The sequence below is a fragment of the Haplochromis burtoni genome, unplaced genomic scaffold, assembly GCF_018398535.1.
Source record: "Haplochromis burtoni strain Fernald_Lab_line unplaced genomic scaffold, NCSU_Asbu1 Contig_89, whole genome shotgun sequence".
Lineage (NCBI taxonomy): Eukaryota > Metazoa > Chordata > Actinopteri > Cichliformes > Cichlidae > Haplochromis > Haplochromis burtoni.
This window is the reverse complement of record NW_024582450.1, coordinates 2,079,998-2,106,013: the sequence shown is the minus strand read 5'-3', so window position 1 is coordinate 2,106,013 and position 26,016 is coordinate 2,079,998. Positions and strand designations below refer to the sequence as shown.

General features: G+C 40.6%; 1 protein-coding gene across 1 annotated transcript in view; it reads right to left on the bottom strand.

Moving 5' to 3' along the window:
- Positions 1-23,191, bottom strand: part of spred1 (sprouty related EVH1 domain containing 1) — a 34,948-nt gene extending 11,757 nt beyond the window's left edge. The window contains exons 1-3 of the mRNA XM_005942639.3: positions 22,086-23,191; positions 5,268-5,532; positions 421-589 (exon numbers count right to left, since the gene is read on the bottom strand). Coding sequence (XP_005942701.1) covers positions 421-589; positions 5,268-5,532; positions 22,086-22,117 — 466 coding nt within the window. The 5' untranslated portion in view covers positions 22,118-23,191. The remainder of the gene's footprint in view (positions 1-420; positions 590-5,267; positions 5,533-22,085) is intronic.
- Positions 23,192-26,016: the final 2,825 nt, after the last annotated feature.

Below are 26,016 nucleotides of genomic sequence, written 5' to 3'. Positions count from 1 at the left end.
GATGCTAGGTCAGCCTTTACAAGCCAAGATAAACAAGCAGGAATGCAGGCTGTGAATGCACACCAGTAGAATACACACCACATTCATGTGCATACATCCATCTACATCCAACTTTTACATGTACTGAATGGTTGCCAAGACACACAGTGCAAACTCTAGGTGGGAATTCTAAACAAATGTGATGTTTTGTCGATCGAGTAAGAGTTTGAAAGGTGGTGAGGGTAGTAGAGGGAAAAAAATCTGTGGGCTGCCTTGATTTCTTGATATGGAAACAATAGCCAATGCTGGCTGATGGACTGTTAAGTTAAGGTGCATTCTGTTGGCTTTCTATTGGCTTTGTTATCTGGTTTGACCTGTTCTAAACTAGCAAAAAGAAAACAAACACACACACACGCATGCAGACAAAAAGGCAAAACACACCCTGGTTAATGTCCTCAATGGCCCTCCGTATTCCCCGGTCAAAAGCACGGGCATCAGCAGGGCTCTGAAAGGTCAGTCCAAACTTCTTGTCGTTGATCCTCCAGTGGTGGAAGATGGGGTTGACCTTGTTGTATACTAGGTCTTTCTGCAGCACACACTCCAGTACCACCTGAAAAGAAACAAACAGAAGAGTTTGAAAGTGAACCAAGGCATGCTGGTGCTCTTTGAGATGTTTTAATATAGCTGGATACAGAATTTGACCTGTGTGGTTTAATCCAACCCCATAAGCTGTTGTAACGTGTCAAATTCAATTATTCCAACACAACAGGAATATAACAAAAAGACATAGAAGATTTCTGCCATTTGAACTACACATATGGGCAGTTCCAGAGCTTCTAAAATCAAAAATAGAAGAAGAAGAAAAAAAAAAAAAAAAAAAAAAAATCCCCCCAAATCCAATACTCAACATACTTCTTAGATAATTTGTAAAACACATTCTAAATAGTGGGGTTTAAAGTTAAACTTGAAGAGCAGTGGTGGCCTGAGAGTTGGAGTGTGTGGAGGTGTTTTGGAGCCAGGGAGCCCAAGTGTATGGCAGAGAGAGGCTGCGTTTCCAAAGCCTATTATTAATCAGGGCTACTGGGCCGCCTCCCGGTCTTCCTCTAGGCAGATTAAATGAAATGAGAGACGGCCATTAAAGTCTTTGAGGTTTTTACTGACGCGCACGAGAGGTGGCTTAATGGGGTGTGAATGTGTGACTGTGCGCACCGCGATCTGCGTGAGAGCATGCGTGAGCACAGGAGCTGGTGCGATGAAAAGCTCAATGACCCAAGTGCTACGCTGTGCATCTTTGCGGTTCAAATGTCTTGTCGGAGAATAACGGTCACAAACAAAGTACTCGATTGCTGAAAGCAGATGGCACCGTTCCCCGTGGATCTGGACAACAGTCAACATGCACACTTCAAGAGGCTAATACGTGGCAGCTGTACAAGAGGTTGATGATATGCGTGTATGTGTGTCAGAGGGGGGGTGCTCAGGTCTGAATTTCATTCTGTCTGTGTGAGTCGCTTTGCAAGTGTGCTGCACATAATTCAAGCGTCTGTCTCCATATCATTGTTTCATACATGTCTCTAACAAGAAAAGGAGGCAGCGAGGGTTAAGCCTGTGTGACTACCCTAGAGCTACTGGATGAGTGCACAGAAGAAGGGAAGGATGGATGTGAGAGGCTGCTGGGGTGACAAGGACAGGGGAAGGGAGGAGGGGTCCGCTGTGCCTCTGGGGGTGATTGTGGAGGCGAGACTGAATGGAGCCGGAGCAGGTAAGGTGAGCGCACAGCAAGGCCGACTGAGGAGGAAGTATCACAGTTGCATGGAAGGTTGATACTTAACACCGCATTCCATATTGTGCTTAGAGAAAAGAGAGGAGGAGGAGCCTTGCTGACAGAAAAAGAGACAGAAAGGGAACAGAGGCAAGTGATGTTAATGGAGGAGAGTGTCAGAGAGAGAGAGAGAGAGAGAGAGAGACAGAGAGCAGTCAAGACAGTGTGTAAGAGAAGAAAAGAGGAACAGATGGAGACTATGCTCACATGAATGCAAGAAATCAGGCTTCTTTCAGAATGATGATTCCAACCTTGCTATTATTTTAAGACAAAAATTGTAAAGAATAATGCAACAGGGTGCATTGATTCATAGTGAAATAACCCAGCACACCCTCACCCCCTCCAAGACTTAAAGCTATAAATGTTACTGGTAAGTCAAAACAAACAAACAGGGTTAACAATTATTTAAAAAACAAACAAACAAACAAAAAAAACAGTCAAATAGGGCCTTGCCTCCAAGGCAATGCCATTTAGAGTAAGCCTGGAATGCACGGCTGTACCAATCTGCAGGGAGTTGCAAACTATGAATGACAGGAAGCAAGGTGGAGTGAAAGAGCTTAACTGGAGATTTGTCATAATCCGAGAGCCAGCATGGTAAGTAATCATCAACCAATTAGAGCTGTAGTTTTAAGAGAGTCACCGAATAGCAGCGAGAACGAGAAAGAGAGACGGAGGGGAGGTGGGGGGCCAAGGAGGAGAGTGATTGGTAGCTATATGGAGAGCCAGCTGAGTCATCACCAGTACACTCTGTGCCGCATCACTGCGCTTATAGACAGATCCCCCTCCACCTCTCCTCTTCCGTCTCCTATCTATCTGGCTCCACCTCCATTTCCTGCTCTTTGACTACATTCGGCTTCCCGAATTCCTCTAAATCCCACCCCCCACATCTCCAGTCACCTCAGGAAAAAAAAACAAAAAAAAACCAACTTGTCTTTTTGATTTCAAAATAGCTGCATTTATGATTCATTTTCCTCACAGGTTTCTATCAGGGATCGGTGATGTCACTGCCTTTTTTCCCTTTGTGTTTATTTCTGGTTGGATTAAAACACCCAAATTGTATCCTTCAAAAAAAAAAAAAAAAAAAAAAAGTCTAAATAAAAATACATCTAAAACCTTGCAGACCACTGTCCTATTTTGTATGTTAGACATAACCCAAACCAAGGAGCCTTAGTGATATTCATCACTAAGTCTAAACGTCACTCATACAACATAATTACACAGTTCATATTCTTATGTCTTTTTTTGGGGGGGGGGACACTGTTTTCTTCTTGGACGCTGCTTCTGATGCCCTCACACTGCCGGTGGCAAAGTGGTTGATGCCAACACCCTGGCACTGGGTGGTATCCTGACAGACCTACATATGTCTGGGTGTTTGTTGTGGTGGCTGGGGATTCTGGTGGTGATAGGGGTGTTTTACCACATCCCAGAACAGTTGTCGGGGTCTCTGAACCATGTCTATACCCTGTCTGAGCAATGCCGTTCCCATCACACCCTTTTTCTGTGCCACACACATCCTGGGTTACCAACGCACAAAACACAAGGACTGTAAATACGAAACATACATAAAATGTGTTCAGTGAAAGAAAAAAAAAAGAAAGAAAAAAAAAGGTCATTTAGGCACAGTGCTGTAAGAAGGCTCTAATAACCATCTGCCAGAAAGCACCAGATTCTGTGCATCATGGTGGCCGCCTTTTGTCATCTGGCATTTGACAGACAAATAGATTTACACTCCCGATTACCACAGACCAAGGATTATCCCAGTGCATCTACTGGGTCTGTTTTACATCTACAGCACAGAATAGGTCTCAGGAGCTTTACAGCAACTACTCCATAAGCCAAACAGATTAAAGCCACAACACAGCACTTGATATTAGGGCCTCATTGTTACTTTCATTACGAAGAAGCCGACAATACCAACTAAAAATAAAATAAAATAACTAAATAATAACAACAAAGGTCGATCAAATGGACCAATACGGCAAGGCCATGATGATCCACTTGGTAACGCAAATCCGCTGGGTATTTTTGTTGGCCTTCAGACAACAATTCTGACGGCTAAAGAACCAAACGGGTCAGGTAAAAAAAAAGAGAAAAAAAAGAAGAAGAATCTGACAATACATGTAGAATGCAGGTCTAGCGATTTCCTGTGAACATCTTAGGCAATGCCTGCTGACACAGCTTCATATATTCATTGTTAAACGAATCCTGTGGCTAAGGTAGGGTGCCACTGTTGCTGGTCAACTTTCTTAGCTTCAATCTGGGACTTTAAGGGAATACTTTTTAGACACAAGTAATTGTACTACCCTATTAATCCAACTCTGTATATTATAACATTACAAACAGGCAGAACTAATGTTTGCCTGCGCCAACATTAACGTTATAGTTTTATTATTAGCTCCAGCTGCTAGCCACAACTTTAATGATAACTTAACCGATGTGGCTATCCGATAAATGTACCTTATTTCCACAGCGTGTGCTTTCTGATGCAACCCTCCCATTTATCCGAGCCTGGGAGCGGCACTGAGAGTATACTAGTTTATGCCCAGTGAGGCAGGGTGTGTGGCTATCGGATAATAGCTAATAGTTAAGCAACTAACAGTAACGTGTGCACCAGCCAGGTTAACATTTATGATAACTGTTCAGTACTTCATGATGTTGAAACTGGAGCTTTACTGACCTCTCAATAGTGTTGGATGAATGTTCATGTGTTCAGTAACTAGTGAGGGGAGGTGTTATGTGAAGTTGTGTCAGTTGCATGAGACAGAAACGGCACTGTTGGTATCAATACTGTTGAAATGAGTAGCTAATTCCACTGTATCAATTAAGATCAGATTTTTTGTTTGACAACCCTATTAGAAAACTAGCATTTCTGGCTATAAAGGAAAATATAAAAGTAATTGTTAGGAGAAGCTTGACTGTAAATGGTTTTATTGGGAAAAAATAAATATTTTTGCATATATCTGAAATGAAATATTTATCAGAACTTTCAAAAATGATTCTACTTTTATTTTTACCACACTAACTACGGAGTGTGTTGTACAAAGAAGTATTTATGGGTTAAAAAGGGACAGATTAACTTTAAACAGTCTTTACATCACAGTCAGGAAGAGAATTCTAAAAAAAAAAAAAAAAAAGAAACATGGGGGGGGCGGCAAGTAGTTGAGTACTGATAGAAAAGCAGAGTGAATGTGCATAATTTCCTGTTCTTCCTGATGATTCATCACAGAAATACGCAGTTTGCTCCCATTTTCCGATACCTGTGCCATGGAGGAAAGCCTAATAACCACTTCCTGTGTGAGTACATGTATGAATGACAAAGCATTGGAGGGGAGTCCAGAACAGCAGGGTTTGCAGTGATCTCATTCAGATGAAGAAAAAAAAAAAGAAAAAGAAAAAAAAGAACAACTTTGGATGTCTGGCCTTGTAGCATAAAACGCTAATCGCATTTATGAACTTGAGGTTCTCTTACCAATTTGTCTTTGAGCCTTTCGCCTTTGATGTGGAACTCCACAGCGGTGGGACTAGGGCTTGGACTGGGACTAGGACTAGGGCTACAGGGGCTAAGGTTGCTGCTGCTTCCTCCACTGCCTCCACTGTGGGTGCTGTTAGTGTCCTCCGCCCGGGTGACCTTATAGACAGTGACACAGCTAAGTCCTCCACCGCCCAGGGGAAGCCACCCACCACTGGAGTCATCCCGAGTCATGACCACTGCTCTCACACGCGCATAACTGTCACTGTGGAGAAAAAAAGGAGGAAGAGAAAGAAGAAGGAAAACCCAGTGGTGTTAGTGAACATAATCTAGAATCATTAACATATTTTCAGTTGTCTCCTGGGTTCTTTTCTTTGCTTAAATCTCCTTTATTACAAAAGCAAAACTACACAGCCTCAGCCTTGACCAGTAATACAGTTTAAGTGCAGCACAAACAAAATGTTGAGCAAAGAGAACATACACAAATGATAACGTGAGAAAATTACAATTTAAACTAGGGATGGGGCAATTAGGAAATTCTGGGCCAATGTCTGTCTTTTGCTTTATTTGCCATTTACTTACTCGAAAAAACTGAACATAAGAGATTAAATTTTGCATTAAAGATACGTTTTTGGTTTTAGTACACAGCAAAACAACAGACTGTCTGAAGCGCCCAGTGTGTGTGTTTAACCCCAGGCAGAGGGTGACTGACCGTGTGGCCAAGTTAAGTCTGGCCACAGCTGATTCCCAACCTTTCTCTTGAAACAGGTGGTTTTAAACTAGACAGCACATGACCTGGTTTCCAAACAACATCATCCGCTTTCCTTTAAATGACTATTATGAGATAGCCGTTTAAGATAATTAACACTGTGTATGTAACAGAAGGCAAACACACTAATAAAAAGTTTAGTTTTTTTTTTTTTAAATGAAGCAGAAAGAAAACATGGTGTTGATCATTTACTGTATTATAGAAGTTTCAGATAATTTATAGAGAATTAACATGAAGCAGATGGTTGAAAAGTACCTAAAAAAAAAAAAACATCTTCTTTGAAATATCAATAAGTCACAAACTCTAAATTAACAAGAAATTCAAATCAGAAACAAAACTCACAAGAACAAATTGCTATATTGTGCCAATGTATCAGTAATAAAGTAATAAGAGATTACTATCCCAATTACATAATGTAACTTTAAATCTGCTCGCCTCTCATTCCATGTCTTTTTCTGTCCTCTCACTTGGAGACAGATGTTCAGTGATTAGATAACACAGCACTGGGCCACCGGAAATGACAAAGGTCAGGGGGTGTTGAGGGCAGCGTTTTGCACAAACTACTGGTAACATATTAAAGACTTGGAAAGATCAGAGCGCAGCCAGAAATAGTCAAAGAACTGAAGTATATAACTGCCGGATGTCTCCCTGTGACACATTGCTCTCTGGCCAACGTCCGGGTTAACCAATAAAGATGACATCAGAGTCTGAAACATTTGCAAAGAATGGCTTTTCAATCAGCGGCCAAATCTCAAGCATTGACAGAGGCAGAGAAATGTCACTATGAAGAACATGTAATATGAAAACAGTTAACATTTAGCTCTTGTTCTAAAAGAGGAATAACATCATTCTGGCTTCCCTCTTGGCTAACTCAATGAGGCCAACCTTTGGTCTCATTCCTTCCCCACCCTTGGCAAATCTCAGTGCTCAGGATATTGGTTAGTAATTAATCTAAGAGCCAGTGAGCATTAAATCTGAAGCCATCTTTTTCTTCATGTGAAAGCTTTGACCTGCCACCATGTAATAATTGACCAAAGTTTCCTCAAAAGAGTGATGAGTATGTCAAATAAGAGAAACTCAAAACAAGAGACAAATACAGAAAGTGATTTGAGAGTGGGGTAATGGCTTTAAAGAAATAAATGCTATATAAAGAGCATACATTCAAGAGGTGATCAAAAACATGCGTGTTCTAAATCTGCTGGTTGTGTAGATAAGTGCCTGTCTGCCATCAGAAATAAAAAAGAAAACCAAAGAAAGAAATTTCTGACTAGCAGAAAAACAACAGAATTAGCTGCCAAATATTAGTTGTCTTCCTTTTACACTTTTATGGTTCTACAACAGCTCATAGTGCATGAGGGGATGAGACATCTGCAATCAATAATTGTTGGTCGTCATCATCAGTGTGAGCCGAGCTGAGTCTTCTACTACTGCTTCAAATCTAAGGATTTGTCTTCCTTCTCTGTTTGGACAAACATGTCACAGTCAAAGTCAATCAGACGAAAAATGAGGTTCACTTTGCAGAATACTGGTGGGTAAAAACAAAAATGAAAAAATAAATAAAATAATAACTTTGTGCGGACATGTTAGACTCCAAACACATGGTGTAGACCACAAGCAGCAGAACAGGCTTTAAACCTAAACAGGCTCAAAGCACTTTAACTTAAACTGCTATTGTGGTACAAACATTTACTAGCCAGTGTGGTCAATGGCTTCCTGATATTCACTTTCCAAAAGGAAAATGTACCAGCATCTGGCAGGTGTTAATTTCTAGCCCTGTTAATGTTATAATCTATCAAATGCCCTTTATATCCTTAGCTTTTCAAATTTAGACCTTTCAATTACTACTCAAACAAACAATCTCTCCATCAAACTGAAAAAGTTACATCAAATTCTTCTGTGATATTAAATTAAGCACATTCTATCTGTATCTGACGTCAATTTTATTTTATTTATATAGCACTAAATCACAACAGCAGTCACCTCAAGGTGCTTTTTATTGTAAAGTAAATGCTCTACAATAATACAGAGAAAACCCCAACAATCAAAACAAATCCCCAATGAGCAAGCACTTGGCGACAGTGGAAAGGGAAAACTCCCTTTTAACAGGAAGAAACCTTCAGGAGAACCAGGTTCAAAAAGGGGCAGCCATCTGCTACGACCAGTTGGGGTTGAGGGAAGATTAAATGAAGAGCAATGTATAAACATACACTTGTGGGGATAGGTTAATTGGATAATCCAAATTGCCACTAGGTGTGAATGTGCGAGTGAATGTGAGTGTGAATGGTTGTTAGCCCTGCGACAGACTGGTGACCTGTCCAGGGTGTACCCTGCCTCTCGCTCTATGACAGCTGGGATAGGCTCCAGCGCCCCCCGCAACCCTGAAAAGGATAAGCGGAAGCGAATGGATGGATGGATGGACAGTGTATAAACACACAGCGAGTGAAAATGGTGAGCATGAAGAAGCACCGCCTAGGTCTGCTGCAGAAAAACTAAGGGAGGATACAGGGTCACCTGATCTTGCCCTAACTATATGCTTTATCAAAATGAAAACTTTAAAGCCCAATCTTAAAATTAGACAACTACATGTCTGTCTCTCGAATCCAAACTGGGAGCTCCTTCCACAGAAGAAAGGCCTGAAAGGCTTGGAATCTCCCAGTCTACTTTTAAAATACCCTAGCAAGCCAGCTATCGGTGAACAAAGTGCTCTATTGGGGGAGATATGGTATTATGAGGTCTTTAAGATAACATGGGGCCTGATAATTCAAGATCAAGGTCCAAACCTTGATGTCAGGAAGATTTTTAGGTTTTACTGAAGTTATCTAATTTCCAAAGATATTTTTAAATATTATTTTGTCAAGTTTATGAATATTACTTTGTGAATTTGTGATTTTTTCCCCTCACCTGATGATTCAACCAAGCCAAAAAAAAAAAAAAAAAAAAAAAAATGTGTATTTAGATATATTTGAATAAAATATGCATATACACTCACACACACCACTTGTCAGTTCTGTTCCTAACGCCCACCCCAGGCTTATTAGACAGTAACTGGCCGTGGGAGGATGCAGGGTGACAAAACGCAAACACAACTAATTTCCTCTTTGCAATCTGCTACAAACACCCTTTTCTGGCTTAACCTTAGTTTAACAGCAGTGTCACTAAATTTGTGCATGAGAACCCATGCCACACACACAGACACACAATGTACTTCTGAGCAGCCAGTAAGAAGAATATGCTGCTGGTGTTATACCTCTCTACAGCCCCCAATAAAGGATATGGGTGATGGGTGCAGAAGGGACTGTCAGTCAGGAAGGGGTCCCTGGGGTGAACAGAAGGCAGGCGGTGGTGTCGCTCAGCCATGACCAGGGCACAATGACCAGGGCCTGACCCTTCAGACCTACCATCACACACATGCCAGCAACCATGACACTCACAGGGAGGGGGGCAAGGCTCAGAAAGGAAGTTAACTGAACTGCATACATGCATTTATGCATCTGGTCTAAAACACCCATGTCACCCAAGAGAGACTCCTGAACAAGAAGTATTGTTATTACTGCACTTACTTAACATTTATAATCAAATAGACACACCTACATCCTGGAGACCAAGAAAAAAAAAAAAAAAAGAAAGAAAAAGCAAAACTCAGCCAACAAGTTTTAGATCAGTTTTTCACAGCAGTTTCTGTTCATTCTTTCAACCCCTCTCATTCTTAAGAGGAACACTAGCCCCAAAACAAATGTCACTGCAACTTGCTGCAACACATAATGCGTATATGCAGGTGCACACACGTACAAAGTTCAGAGTAGCCCCACGCCCCTTGCTGAGAGCACACAGTCGACTGGACACACAATTGAGAGCGGAAGCAGATCAGCTGGCCTGGGCCTGCAGGGGAGGGGGCAAAAGAAAAGAGCCCCCCCAATTCTGAATTATTCCAAGTTGTTCTGCTGGATGACTGACTTCATTTCCGACCGAAGCAGGAGAGGAAAAAAAGGAGGGAGGGGTGAGAGTGTAACAGAGGACTGCTGGTGGGGGTGATGAGCATGATTGCTGGAGACCAAGGTGACAATAAACAGCCCACAACCAACACATAAAGAGGAAGCCATAATCGAGTATCTCACTGTATCAAACCTCATTTGTGAAAAGAACACACAGAAGGTCTAAAATTATAACTTAGCTTCCACTTGACGCAAACTGTAGTTTCAGTACTGTAACAACACTGCACACAAAATGTATTCAAATACATATGTGTACTGTGTTTGTAATTCGACAATAGATGGGCAATACAAAAACAACAAAAAGACCCTTTTTTTTGGCTGAATGACAATACAGTTATGTAATTGTATCACATTTTGCATTATTTTTAGTGGTAGTTTTTTCCGTGTTTATAAGCATAATAAGCATGAAACAGCAACTTAAGTTAGCTTGCATGTTGCTACAGTGAAGTCAATGAATGTGCTCCTGTCGCTCACAGAACCTAGTAGATAGAGAGACGCAGCACTAGAAACTCTCTTCTTTGAAACTAGCCAGCCAAGGGTTTTTCAAAAAGCATGCTAAACAAATCACAAAAAATAAATAAAACTGGAAAAAATAAGGAGATCTTTCGAGTGAGAGTGAGTGAGATAGGAATGTGGATGGGGCTGCACAAACTCTAGAGATCCAAATACTATAGCACAGACTTAGCTAAAGGGGAAGGATTTAAAAAAAATAAAATAAACAAATAAATAAAAATAAAAAAATTTTTTAAAAAAAGGCTATGTAAACAGTCTTTTTCCACATCTTCTCCAATCAGTTTGCTAGGGATGTGCATAACTAGTAGACTAGACAATGAAATGTTGCTGCTCCTGCTAGCTAGTACCTGAAATACTAATAGTGCAAAACTACTTATTCATATTTATTAACGTACAATAGCAGCTAGCTGTTTGAAAAGTTACAGCACCACTTGCTACTATTTGAGAGAAGACAACTGCACACCTCTTTCTACTTGACAGGAAGGCCTACACAAGCAAGGTGGAAAATAAGACGGAAGATAGCCACATAAACCAACAGAGTTCTGCAGATGTAGAAGATGAACAACTGTGTCAGAGTAAAACAGAATGTAAACACCAAGATTAAGCAAGAACCACATACAACACAGACATGTGGACATTAGCTTGTGAGGAAGAGGGCTACTTGTGTTAACACTGTTAATGATCACAATCTGATAGCCACTTCTGTCCGCGTGACAAGTGCTGCAGTGGCATTTGAAAAATGATTTGATTACTGAAGAATACAATTAACAGTTTCAAATATGCACAAAATATTTTGATTTTCCTTAATTTTGACTATTTTCTTACTTTTAGACTAGTCGGCTATTTGAACAACTAAAAATGAATCAGTCGGTCAGGAGCAAAGGAGATGATATACAGTCCAGCCCTATTTTTTAGTGCATGAATATGTAAATGTGAGTGTATTTTGTTACTACATAAAGGAATAATTAAAGCCGTTTTCACACATCCGCATACACCTCTGAACTTTTCTAGACACGATCTGGCTGAGTTGTATGTGACAATGCAAAAGACCAAATCAGGCAGATTGGCCGTCCTACTCTCCATTAGAGAATAGAGCAAGTACTGTAACTGTCTGGACCAAAACAAGTAAATGTCTCTCTTGGATTCCTACTTGCTGTGAGAACTAGAATATCGATAATTGCACTTTTTATTCATCTGCTATGTCTCAGAGTTAAAACTATGTCACTCATGATAAATGGCTATTTACATACTTTATACATTGTGTACAAAATTACAGATATCACTTGCTCACAGAGAAGAGAAGAGAAGAGAAGAGAAGAGAAGAGAAGAGAAGAGAAGAGAAGAGAAGAGAAGAGAACAGGGGAGCATGTGCAGTGCAGGCAGGCAGGCAGGCCTGGGCCTCGAGGCCGGCTGCTCCAGTGTGGTGGAGAAGGGGGATCTTGGGACAACCATTTCCTAAGTGGACAAAGTGGCCGTTTGTCTGCTCCTCTGGCCCATGGCTCGCTGGACTCCAGCATGCCATCATGCTTTGCTCCTGTCTCAGCTTTGGGCCTCCCACCCCAAAGGGGAGTGGTGGAGAAGAGAGCAGGAGGATTGGGGATATTTTCTTTTTGGTGGGGGGGATCATGAAAGAAAGACAGGAGGGGGGGGAGAAGAATGAAGACGAAAGCAAGAGACGAGGGGAGAGAGAGAGAAAGGATGTGGCCTGAGCCCTGGGTGCTCTCCAAGTCGCCCTCCCTTTCCACTCCGTCTCCCCCTCCAGCCCAGCCCCTCCCTGGCCTGCCTCACTCTACACAATGGCCGCTTCTCTGCTGAAATTTCACGTTATTGGATCCCGGGCCTGGAGTTTTGTCCTCCCACAATGTCCAGGCAGCGGAGCATGCTGCAGGGGAGACACACTCTGCAAGCTAAAAGCTGGAAAACCATTCCTCCTTTCATTAGCATCAGAAAAGGGGAGAAAAGCCCCCTCGACACCACCTCTTTTATTTTTTTCCCCCCAATCACCCCTTTTCCCTCACCATCTCTCCTCCATATCAAAACTGGAGGAAGGCTATCAAGCACAGTCAAGCTCCACTAGACCACTTTGGCTTGTAGGACTTTTTATATTATTTGGTGGGAGGTCATTAAAATACCATTGGGAAAATAAACACAAGCTACTTATGCCAATCCGATTCCATAGCTTATCCTCTGAGAAGAAAGTGATCGCTAGGAAAGTGGGTGGGACATGGAAGATTTAGCAAAAAGGAACTCTGGCCGTTTGAGTCGCTTGCTTTACTTCAGAGGCTGTTATCACAGGAAAATTGTGATATTTTGACATTTCCTTAAGTACTTGACCTAAAATATACCAAGTGTAGTAGTATTAAGAAGGGGGAAATATTTTACCTTTATTTAACAAGTTAAGGCGAGTCTTCAGAGTGTATATTGCAAGTTTCTAATAAAAATACCTCACAAATCATTCATTCTGCAATGCCAGTAGGGCTGGGCCATATTATACCGTTCACGATAATACCGGTATAATGTTAGGCAATGATAGGAAAATGAAATATCGCGATAGAATAAGAGTAAAACGCGCATGCCCAGTGCCTTTGTTTTCATACGCACATGGCCAATTGTTGACTGAAACCAGAATTGGTTTGTAAAAATGGTGCAGCTTCAGTGATGTGGAACTGGTTTGGTGTTTGTCCGTCAGATACATGACAAAGCATATTTTTTTGCAGAAGAAGCAAGCGGCCGTCGTTATTGTCGTATTTGTCGGACTAAGATGCTCTTAAATCTGGGAGTAATCTGGGTCCTAAACTCCGTATCTTCAGGTCAAACGAACACTGCAGCATCACTGAGAGTTAAAAACTGTCTAAATTCTTTCATCTTTAATAAAACGATCAGCATTGCTGCTTTACCAGGTGTAACTATGAAGTTTAACTTCCAGGCATCCATGAAAACAAAATTTATTACATTTAACGGAGTTAGAAGTTAGCAGGAAGCTAGCGGAAGTTAGCTCGCTAGTTTCGCTAGTTACCTAAGCATGATATAGCATGTTCTGACTGAGAGATTTCTGAAAAAATTCAAACGTACAGCTCTGCTATCACTTCCAACATAAATGAAGACAGGAAACTAAACAGCAGTGACGTTTGTAGGGTTACTGAAGTTGGGCTAGCTGGTATATAATGATGTGCTACGTGATCGCTAGCGACACAGCTATGTTAGCATAACATAAACAGTGAAGCTGGAGGACGAACACTAACACTTTTCCACTTATAAAAGTTAACGTGAAGGTTCCTCATGGTTAGAGACAAATGCAATCGCATGGCAGGATGCTGTAAACGGACCAAACTTCAGTCAGGAGAACAACTGAGATAATCCATCCACAATACGAGGTTAGTCATTCATATACTGCAACAACATGGGAATAGAGCAGCTGCCAGAGAATTCAACATTAATGAATCAATGGTACAGAAGTGGAGGAAGCAAGAAGAATGAGTTTAATAAAGTTTGATTTATCTGACTGCTTTGTTTCGCTTAATGTGCCTTATAATCCCGTGCACCTTATGGTCCGAAAAATACGTACTGCACACTGCAGTTTAATGTTGCAAAGCACCTCTTTTTAACTTCAGTGGATATTATACATGGTTATGCTCAGGATATGTCAGCACGTTTCTACTGGAAATGCCTTTTGGTTAAACTTTCAGCAAGGAATTTGCATTTGCACTGTTACATTTTTATAAAGCTTTAATGTACATAAAAACCAGCTTCTTGTTTAAGTGAAAATAAATGGAAGGTTGTCTTTTTGCGCTAGTAATGTTGTGGAGTTGTATTTTGTCTCGCATCAATTATATCGTCAGTTATATCGTTATCGCAAATTTTCAAATATATATCGTGATAAATATTTTTGGCCATATCGCCCTGCTCTAAATGCCAGTATATCCCACCTAATGCCATACTAAAGATCAATTCAGTACCTGTATCTTTGAAACCAGGTGGCCTACTGCCACGGCAAGAGTTTGAATGAGAAAGAAGAGCAGCCAGTGGAAGTAACACAACTCAGGCTACGTCCACACTAATGCTATTTCGTTTGAAAATGCATCGTTTTCTTTCAGTTTTGTCCTCCCGTCTACACTGAGACGGCGTTTTTGTCAAGGAAAAATGCAGCGTTTTGAAAACGCTCTCGAAAACCATTTCAAAACAGAGCTGTCCCGTCGCAGTATGGACACTGGAAAACGCAGACTTTCTAAAACGATGACGCATCTTAGTCATGTGATGCAGTCACGTGACCAATTAAAGATAGCGGAGTGCATTATACAGCAGTTGTTTTGATTGCTCTCAATTTTGACAGCCCTAAAAAAGATTAATATCAGTTTGTACATGCTCCACGTAGCTTTTCTTCCAATTCTTTAATTCTCACTCGCATTTGCGCATGCGCAGGACTGGAACATAAGCATTTTCGGCCATTTCAATGTGGGCGCACAACTCTGTGAAAACGACTGAAAACGCTAGTGTGGACGCGGCGCGTTTTCAGACGAAAACGCAGTTTTCAAATCTATCCGGGCTAATGTGGACGTAGCCTTAGGTGAAAGCATGGCAGTCGACAAACACGAACAAGATCTTCTTCTTTTCAAACATCTCTAAGTGTAATCATGTAATTATAACAGGAATTTGCAATGTCAGTTATAAAACTGAAGCAGTGTGTATTGTGATTCTGTCTGTCAGACAACAACATGGTTATAGAAATAATAATTAGAGCCGTGCCAAGAAGAAAATGGAATGGCTTGAAGGGCTATGTTTCTGTTGTCATGCCATTGTCGTTCTGCTGTCTGACAACAGGAATACAAAAATATTTACATGGTAACAACTTTATTAGAATTCAGCTTTACTAAAACAAAGTAAATGTGAGGACTGAGAATATATGAGAGGTACAAAGATGGAACAGAAACCTAGCATAGTTAAGACCACACCTAGTCCTTGTTTAGTCATTGGAAATTGGGTCTTCCTCAATTTATGCTCTTTAGCATTTCAAAGACATTCTGGCCAGTTTTTGGCCTTACATTCAAAATGAGTGAGTGACATTTGCTTTATGACCTTTGTAATGTGCCAATTTAAAGGTTCTTTTATGTGCTTTAACAACAGGCACTTGGTCTGCTTTGCTCGCAAATGAGACATTTCAGAGTTGGGAGTTTGCAGAAGCGACTCCTGTAAGGATATAACAATGGCCAACTGCAGATAGTCATTCAGAATTTATAAGGGTAGGTCTGTGCTACTCAGACGAATCTGTTCACCAGACAGGGGTTTGCGCTTATCTCCTTTTAATGTGAGAGGGGGCTGCAAATCTGAGTGGCTTTTTAGAGAGCTTTTCTGATACATGCAGAAAGGGGAAAAAAATAAAATAAAAAAATAAAGGATGGGAATCTCTCATGTTTCATGGATCTCTTGGTTCACTGAAGACACAAAAGTGTGTTAAAAGTTGATGAAAATCTAAATTTTACACATCTCCTTCACCATTTCATGAATGAGAGGTTTGTACATGCAATAAAACAAAAGAGTATGTTATTCCAAGGCTGAAAAGACAAACTAATGGCACACATTCTTTCACTAGGATCATGCCTCATTGAAGAAATAAATAACATGCAATCTGGGACTCAGCCATTGATTCCAACAGTGCATCTAATCTGAATGGTGCAAACTAGCTAGCCAATTAGTGATGGTTCAAATCTCCCAAATAACCAGAGGCAAACTCAAGGGCACAGACTTACCCCAAAACAAACACCAACATGGCCAAACATGGATGCAGTGCAAATTATGACATAAGGTCAGAGCAAAACACTTTTAAAAAGACCATCTTGTTACTCATTAACAGAAGTAACAATAGGACAATGCCTAGAGAAACACTAGCATCACAAGCCTGCTTACATTAACTGCAGTGAAAACCAATACGCTTGCTATAGAAAGAGAAGTGAAAGAGAAATTTGCCCTATCTCCTCTCAACACCTCAGGCTGCTGGTGAGTCATCTCGCTCACAAGAACATTCAGCCTAGCTACCAACTGACTCAGGGGGGAAAAAAGAAAGAAAGAAAATTTAAAAAAAAAATTAAAAAATTAAAAAACAACAACAAAAACAACAACAACAAAAAAACAACAACAACAAAAAAAAAAACAAAAAAACAAAAAAAAAACAGGCTTACTCTGCTGCTGCACCACACAGTGAATCTCGACTTCAAAATGTCTCACCATTCTTTTATACAAAAAAATAAATAAATAAATATATACCTAATGCATACGACAAATTAACCGCTCATTGTCATGTCTGTTGTTATCTGTCACATACATCCGTTAGTGGCACGGATTACCCTGGAGTCTAAATCAAAGATAGACCAAACCAGTGCACGAATGTCAGATCTACTCACTCAGACGGCATTTCTAACACTGATTTTCAAACCAACCCCTCCATTACTGGATTGGGCCCACAACCCTAACAGCAATGTTGTAGGTGCCGCTGCACTGTGGCACTATAAATCAAAAGATTCCTGTATGTGTATCAAAAGCCAAAAAAACTATTCTCAAACATCAATCAAAGCCACATATTGAGATGATCTTAATTTGAACCACAAGCATTTGGAAAATTAAAACCTCGTGCCTGCCATTACAACAAAAAGAGGAAAAAGAGGAACCACAAATTTCGACTGCTGCAGCGTCTCTGGGCTGCTTTGATGTAAGAGTAGTCCCCAAAGACCAACCATCTACTCGTCATAGCTACTTTGAAACTAATGGGGAAACAGGAAGCTAAAGGGGACAAGGCAGCCATCTAGCTGTGGGAGAAACTATTGATATATCTCAGGAGGAACTTGGGAAGGTCAAACCACCAAACCAAGATGATGGCCCATGAAGGTTAAGAGAAACTGCAATGACATGTTGTACATCATCGCAGCACGCCCAGTTGTTAGGAGTACTATAACATTATCATCATTATGAATCGTGCATTTTTCAAGCAGCTCTTACATGAACCTCTTCCTCTCAATAAAAGTCTGTTCCAAATTCTAAATATAGCCTCTAGACAGCACAAAATGTGATCAAAACTTTCCTGAGGAGATAAAAATACATATCCTTACAGGCCTCTAATTTTAATCCTATTTAAAAATGTGAATCATTAAGCAATTTATTTGATAACACGTTATGTGCACATAAATTCCCTCGTCTAGGATCTGGCTCGATCTTTCCCAGAAACCCATATACACGCCAAATGTTTCCAGAGAAATACCGTAAACACTGCAGTGTGTCTACACAGACGCACACACAGAAACCCCTTCCTGTTTTCAAAGCGTTTGCAAACTCAATCAAAGACACAAGGTTTAGGATTTACATCTGTGCCCTTTTATGTCTGTGACCTCACAGGAAAGAACCATCTTAGACCAGCTGCAGCAGAGAGCTCACTACAAGGCTCAGCCTTCATGCTCCCACATACAGCATAACTAAACTAAAAACAATATCCACAATTCAGACACTTAGTGCTAAAAGCACTTCTTAGAGGCATTAGGATATGGTCTGTGAACATCAGAGGACCATCCTGACAAAGAAATAAAGATAATCACTGCTATGTGGATGCTGTGACGGACGGACAGACGGACGGACACACTCTCTCTCTCTCTCTCTTCTGGTGGCTTAACAGTATATGTATATATCTACACATGGCATACATTCACATCAGGTCTTTCTCTTAAAAATCTGTAAATTGGTTTGAAATAGCCTCCAAATAAACTGCCATAAATGTCAGCAGTGTATGTGTGCTCCTAAAATACTTCAAGAGGAAATGAAAAACTTAAAAGAGGGAAGTGGCTTGGGTTTTAAATACACAGAATCCAGGACCAAATCTGGCCATGGGAATGGAACAGCCCAACACTATACAAGGCCTGTTCGTATGTTAACATGTCTTGGTTACAGCCAAAGCCCACTGACTGTACAAAGGTTCATTGTCATTATTGAGACAAAGCAGCAGGTTCTAATAAAACAGGCAGACGTTCAGACATTGATACTCTCTACACAAGATAAGTTTTAGGATTACAAAACATTTTATTAGGTGGACACTGTGTCAAAGTCTGTAGAAAGACATTGTAAACTTCCCATTATAGCCTAACATATAAGACATATATGTACGTCCTAAATCTGCCATGCATCTAATGAAATATGAGAATGCAACCATTAACCAGTCAAGTACAATACTTTTATAAGTGCCCTTACATATCTATATATACATATTTGTCAAATAACACCATTTCATTAGCCTATTAACTACTGCAGCCACAACCATCACTTCCTCAAAAGAATACAGAAGCAAAACCAAAGACGTGGTTAGCTCAGCAGACTTTGTTAAAGGTAAGGTGTGTCTGCAAGCTTAGACTAGTAATACAAAGGTTTTGGAGGAGTAGGTGGTGGAGGTCAGAACTAACAACTGGCAGTAACCCCAAATAATACTATCTATAAAAAGGTCCAGGAAATTGTTTAGCTTAACATGAGGGCCACAGGATATAGGCAATTACCCAGGCCATAAAGCACTAGCCCTAACAGCTGAAGTAGCTGTCTCCCTTTGTCGTTTCAGGACATGATGGGGGTTGTTTGGGAGGAATGTGTTTGGAAGGCTCCGCAACAGGAATGGGAGTGTAAACCAGCCCACAGGTGATAAGATCACAACAATGGCAGATAAAACGCTGAGCTGTCAAATCAATCACACAGATGGGAAGAGGACACAGGGAGAGGAATCACTAAAAGATCACACTGACAACAGACAATACCACAGCACTACAGGAATCTAAAACAATGAGCCTATACCCTAGACATGTTCGGTGAGGTACTGAGGCAACTGACCTTCACTGATGAGAAAAAAAAAAAAAAAAAAAAAAAAAAAAAAAAAAAAAAAAAGAGTCCTTCATCCTTTTTAAGTAAAAAAAAAAAGAAAAAAGAATCAGACTATATACTTGGACCAGCTGAACTATATTAGCAATATTAGCATGTGTTTATTAAAAACTGGAGGAGGATAATAAAAAACGGTAATTTGGAAAACAAGAGATATAAGCACAGTACACCTCAAAAGGCAGCCGCTTTGGTAGAGATGAATATTTTAGATAAACGTGACATTCACAAAGAGACTGCTTGCACATACTGTGCTTGCATAAATCTCCCACGTCTCCCAGGAAGACCACAGTCCTCGTCTACAGAATTCACATTAGCCTTACATCACAGCACACATCCCAGACGAGACGCAAACCAAAATCTCACAAGGCTTTAAGTGCGTTCTTGTCATTTCAGCCATGTGAACATTGTTGCACCAAGGCCAAGTAACATGTTCTCAGCAAAGGGCGTGCTGTGTGTAAACCAGCTCGGCTTACCACCTATCATTTAGACTAAACCACCTCAGGGCTATCTGTTCACAAACCATGTGGATACTTTCACATTAAATGTTTAAAAATCGAGGCTGTGAGAGCAAAATGTAAAAGAAATTAATAATAAAATAAATAATACATCCCTAGTTACATTTGTAAATGATCCTACGCTTGTTCTACATATGAGAAAAAAGGCAGTTTGATTAAGGATTCAGAGGCTCAAAGACCAACATTTAATTCATCAGTGGAAAGTGGCTCTATTTCACAATGTGATATGGTGAAGATTACTATGAGGGGGGAATGATTATCCTTGACTTTTTAAAAAAAATAAATAAATAAAAAGTGGCACACCAAATCTTTTCTTTTTTTTTTGTCAATAGACAGACGTGTCATGAAAAATATTTCATTAAATAGATGCTTTTCAGCAAAAATAAATGGCTCAGGCAGCGCTCAGTATTCCGTTCACTCCATTACTATGAATCATACAAGAGGAAAGGTGGTGAAATCTTAGCAACAATGTTTGGATCGCTTCGCCATTTTAGCTGCTGCCATCATGCTGAGTGGAACTGAGGATTTTTATTTTTTAGCCTGTGGCAGTAGTTCTGAAAAATTGGGGATCTGGGGCATGGATGAGTTCCCGAGATTATTGAAGGGAGCCGAATCAAATTTAGGAGATGAGGTTTCACAAATTCACACAATTCAAGCTGAATCAAGGTTTAGAGCAAATATAGCCTGGAATGAATTCATGTGTGAGCTCCTGTGCTTTGACATGAGGAAAGATAAATAAATCCATGACACATGTTACATAAAAACAAAACAGCAGTGTAGTTCAAGGACAAAACCTCCATGCATTAAATCAATCAGTCTCACAAAGGCCAGAAAGATTGAATGGGGAAAAACAACCACAACAACAAAAAACATGGGTGTGTTTCAGACATTAAACCGTGACACTGTAAATGGCTGAAAAGAGCATATGACAAACGCATTGTGAAAGAAAAATCACGTCGAGATGGTTAAGAAAAAAAACATGTAAAATAAACGACTTGAAAAACGAGCACAGGCGCTTATATGCGATGTATTGTACCGCGAATGCAGAATATGTGATCACTGTGTGACCGTCGGTGCAATGCGAAACAGTGTACAGTGCTGTGAATGGGCAGGCAGGTACTTTATGAATGGAGGGGATCATGTGACCGCAGCACCTCCCGAAGCAGATATTTCTCACTGACTGTCAACAAGCGCACACAAGGGATCAGCCCATTAAAACAATACTAAAATGCGACCTGAAATGGGCGCGACGTGTACAAAAACACAGCTTGCACATATTATAATCGATGCCCGTAGGTTGTGAGGCTCTGGACGTGAATGCGATGCCGTTTTTAAGCGTTTTTATGAATGGAGGATTGTGATATGTAAATGAGCATGATTGAGAAAAAAAATGGCATCTTCGGCTTTTCAATGCCGACTTTGCCGCATTAACCGCGAAGAGCCTTCATTAAAGAAAGGCTAGACTTAAAGACAAACACAATCCGCAATATTTTAATCGATGATTATGTTCCGAAATCATGGCGGACAGCAGTTAGACACAGATCTGGGCTGTCAATGCAGAGGACTCAGATCGTGATGTACTGAGAAAGCACTCACATAAAATTATATTTAGATTACTGCCATCTATGCGTCTGCTCCGAACGATCCTTCGTGAATGAATACATTTCCCGAACATAAATAATAATACACCAAGCAAGTGCCTCGTAAATGAGCAAAGATTAGTACATGTTGTGTACAATGTTGTGGCTTTAATTTGAATTCTCACAGCATATACTGGTTAGCAGTATCATAAGCCTGCAAAAAAGTAGCAACGAGATTAATATTTTACTATGGATCGATGCCACTGTTTCCCCGGCACGGTTCTGTTTAATCTCACAAGGCAATCCTTTCTATTAGCTTGATAAACAAACAAACACGGGGGGAAAGTACAACGTGTTTCTTATTGTTGATATTAGTAAACCAAGACGATGTAATGGCAACGTTGCTCGGTTAGAAATGTCACCGGGAACTAACGTAGCTCGATGCTCGGTGTGTTAATATCTACACATATAAGCACATATTGAAGATTAGCTGTGTGTTTAGATGTAAATGATAAAATAATAATAAAATAATGTGTGTGTAAAATAGGACTCACTCGTTGTTTGGATTTGTTGAATCTTCACTCATTTTTTTCCTCACGGGGATCCAAATCCTAGCAATAGCATCGACGACGCAGTGACGGCGGGATAAAATACCACATATATCACCATTTTCCTTCACATACAGAAATAACCCCTATTTCGGATAGTAAATAAACGGCGTACAAGGGGCATGCCTAACTCAGCGTCCCTATGAAAAGCAAGTGAAGCTAGCTGGACGTTAGCTTTTGCTGGCTGGGCTGTAACGTTAAATCGCGAGGAGGAATGACAATCGTTGATTCATTTTATCCTCCCTGGAAGTAAAATCCGACCACAACAAATGGGCCATCTGGACCATCCTCTTCAACTGACACAAATCCCCGGCTTGCAAAAAGGTGCATAGATCCTCAAAAAATGTAGAAATCGTTGTAGGTTGTATCGTTTGGCAGGTTATTTATGGCTGGCTGTCGAGCATCCATTCGCCAACTTCAGGTCCAGGACAACACTTGAAAAAGCGCTGTGCAGCGTTGCTCCGTCAACGTGTCCGAGTAATTTTCAGTAAAGGCATCCAATGCCCCCCAAAATGGTCCGACTGTTTTCAGTATTAGCACCGACAGTTAAAGTAAAAATACATAGACTTGAAATTTCCTTGAGAACTTGATGGACATCTGCTTTAATCGAACTCCATTTTCAACTCGGGGGGGAATGAAACATCGGAAAAATGGGCGGATATGTCGACCCTCGCTTGAAAAAAGGATCCTTCCGCGACGTAGTAAAAACATAACACTTGTGATAGAAAAAATACCAACCCAGCTCACACTTTGCTCTTTATGCTTAAAGAGTAGCGTATATTATACTAAACCGCGTTCCCCCGTAAGCGTATGCAATAAGTTAGTAAGATTTCTTTCTAAAGTTGACCTAAAGTAGTCCCCCCACTTCCCAAAAGAAGTTTCCCTTCAATCACGCATTGAAACAAGAGGGAAGCGTCTGTGTGATAGCACGCAAAGTAGGCTAGAAAATAATCTAGAGGAAGGACCTGAGCTGACACGGAGACTTGGTCATTAACAATTTCTGGTATATTCTTTTTTCAGTTGTATTATCGTGATCTACCTCCCTTCCGAACCGCTTTTAAAATCCTAATGCAAAATAGCGGGGAAGTGCTGCAAATATACACAACCGAGAGTGCTGCAGCACGTGGAATTATATCAGACCCTCTTCACGATTTAAGTGTTTCAAATCAAGATGGTATTTCTATCTCTGAGCGTAGGCCAGGGTTATTTATTATTCAGTGATAGCAGAGTGAAAAGTGAAAGACTGTAAAGACTAATTCAGAAAATGAGGATTTTTTTTCCTCTGGAATGTAGAAATAAAAATCTGAGTAGGGCACGGTGTGGGATTTTTGAGAACTGTAATTGGCCGTAAATGTAAATAAAAGGCATTAGGATTACACTATAAGCTACAAAAAGGGGGTTTGGGTGATCACTAGAGAGTATGGCACTAAAACAACTGCGTGTGGCTCAAAGTTGTGCTGCTAAAACTGCCTTACCTAGCTTCTAAAACTGTACCAGGCAGCTAAAGCTCCCTCCAGAATAAAACAGTCAAAGAAGTTGCCAGAAAAATCCATGTGTGCTAGTATGAATCTTAGTTGCAAATGTGTTAAAATCCTTTCAGAGCAAATTGGCAGCCTGGTTGCATAAGACTTAAATGCTATTGGATTTCTGTGCTGTGTGGAAAAGGCAAGAGATCAGGCTAAATGATTCTGCCTGGTTGTCATAGTGACAACATGTTGTGTGAGAAGTTTCTTTGTATTTCTCTGGCTTTCATACAGCTTGTGCTACAGTATTATGCTGACGGCCATATGAAACATCCCTCTGTGTCACTGTACATACACTACCAGTCAAAAGTTTGGACGCACCTTCTCATTTAATGGTTTTTCTTTATTTTCATGACTATTTACATTGTAGATTCTCACTGAAGACACCCAGACTATGAATGAACACGCATGGAATTATGTAGTAAACCAAAAAAAATTGAAATAACTCAAATTTTGTTTTAGATTTTAGATTGGTCAAAACAGCCACCCTTTGCTTTGATTACTGCTTTTGACCATCTTGGCATTCTTTTGATGAGCTTCATGAGGTCGTCACCCGAAATGGTTTTCCGACAGTCTTGAAGGAGTTCCCAGAGATTCTGAGTACTTGTTAATAATAATGGATTGGATTTATATAGCGCTTTTCTAGGCACCCAAAGAGCTTTACAATACCACTATTCATTCACTGGTGGAGGCAAGCTACAGTTGTAGCCACAGCTGCCCTGGGGCAGACTGACAGAAGCGAGGCTGCCATATCGCGCCATCGGCCCCTCTGGCCAACACCAGTAGGCAAGTAGGGTAAAGTGTCTTTCCTAAGGACACAACGACCAGGACAGAGAGCCCAGGGATCAAACCAGCGACCTTCCGGTTACAGATGCAATTCCCAACCCCCTGAGCCACAGTCGCCCTTTTGCATTCACTCTGCGGTCCATCCCACTGTAGGATGTTGTGGTAGTTGTGCTGGTTCAGTATGCCTTCAGTTTTGAATAAATCCCGATCACATCTCCTCCTCCATGCTTCACTGTGGGAACCATGCATGTAGAGATCATCCGTTCACCCTTTTCTATGTCACACAAAGGCACGGCAGGTAGAACCAAAAATCTCAAATTTGGACTTATCACCCCAAAGACAGATTTCCACTGGTCTAATGTCCATTTCTTGTGTTTCTTGGCCCAAACAAATCTCTTCTGCTTGTTGCTTTTCCTTAGTAGTGTTTTTTTAGCAGCTATTTGACCATTAAGGCCTGATTCGCGCAGTCTCCTCTGAACAGTTGATGTAGAGATGTGTCTGCTACTGGAACTCTATGTGGCATTTATCTGGGCTCTAATCTGAGGTGCTTTTAACTGGCGATTTCTGAGGCTGGTGACTCGGATGAATTTATCCTCAGCAGAAGTGGTGACACTCGGGCTTTTGTCAGTTTTGTCACGGCAATGGTCTTTGCAACTGCAATTTGGGGACAAATTTAAAGTTTTTGCAATTTTCCAGACTGACTGAGATTTGCTTCTTAAAGTAATGATAGACTATCATTTCTTTTCACTTAGCAGATTGGTTTAAAAGTTATTGGACTTGCTGACAAAAATTTAAATATCCATCCATTCATCTACTTTCTTCTGCTTATCCAATTTGGGGGCGTGTAGTATTTGACAAGGCTAACACCAGAGAGACAGTTAACTATTCATGAATAGTTAACTATGTCTAATTTAGACTCACCCGTTAATCTAATCCAGGTATGTCACTGAACTGTGGGAAAAAGTAAAGATAACCTAGGATACAAGGATTGTTTTTAATACTTGAATTGAAATCCTGTAGAAATAGACTGAAGAACCCACGGACATCAAATCCTGTTTCTTCCCTTGAGATGTTCTGCCAGGCTTTTACTGCAGCCACCTTCAGTTTTGTCTTCAGTAACTAAAATTATGCCCTATTGGGCTGAGATCAGGTGACTGACTTGGCCACTAAGGAATATCCCATTTCTTTGCCTGGAAAGACTGCTTTTGCGGCATGTTTTGGGTCATTATCTATTTATACCCTGAAATACCGCCTGATCAGAGTATACCCCTATACACTTCAGAGTTCTTCCTTCTACTTCTATCAGCAGTCATATCGCCAATAAACACTAGTAACCTGATTCAGTGAGCAGCCATACATGTCCATGGCATAACATTGCCTCCGCCATGTCTGATAGATGACGTGAAATACTTCATGAGCTATTTAATTTTTTCACCATTATTCTGGCAGAAGTTAATCTTGGTTGCACCAGAGCTGGGCAGTCTTGTTTAAAAGTTTTCTATCAAAGTCTAATTTGGCTGTGCTGTTCTTGAGTGTAACCAACCAGTGCTTTGCACCTTGTTATAAAC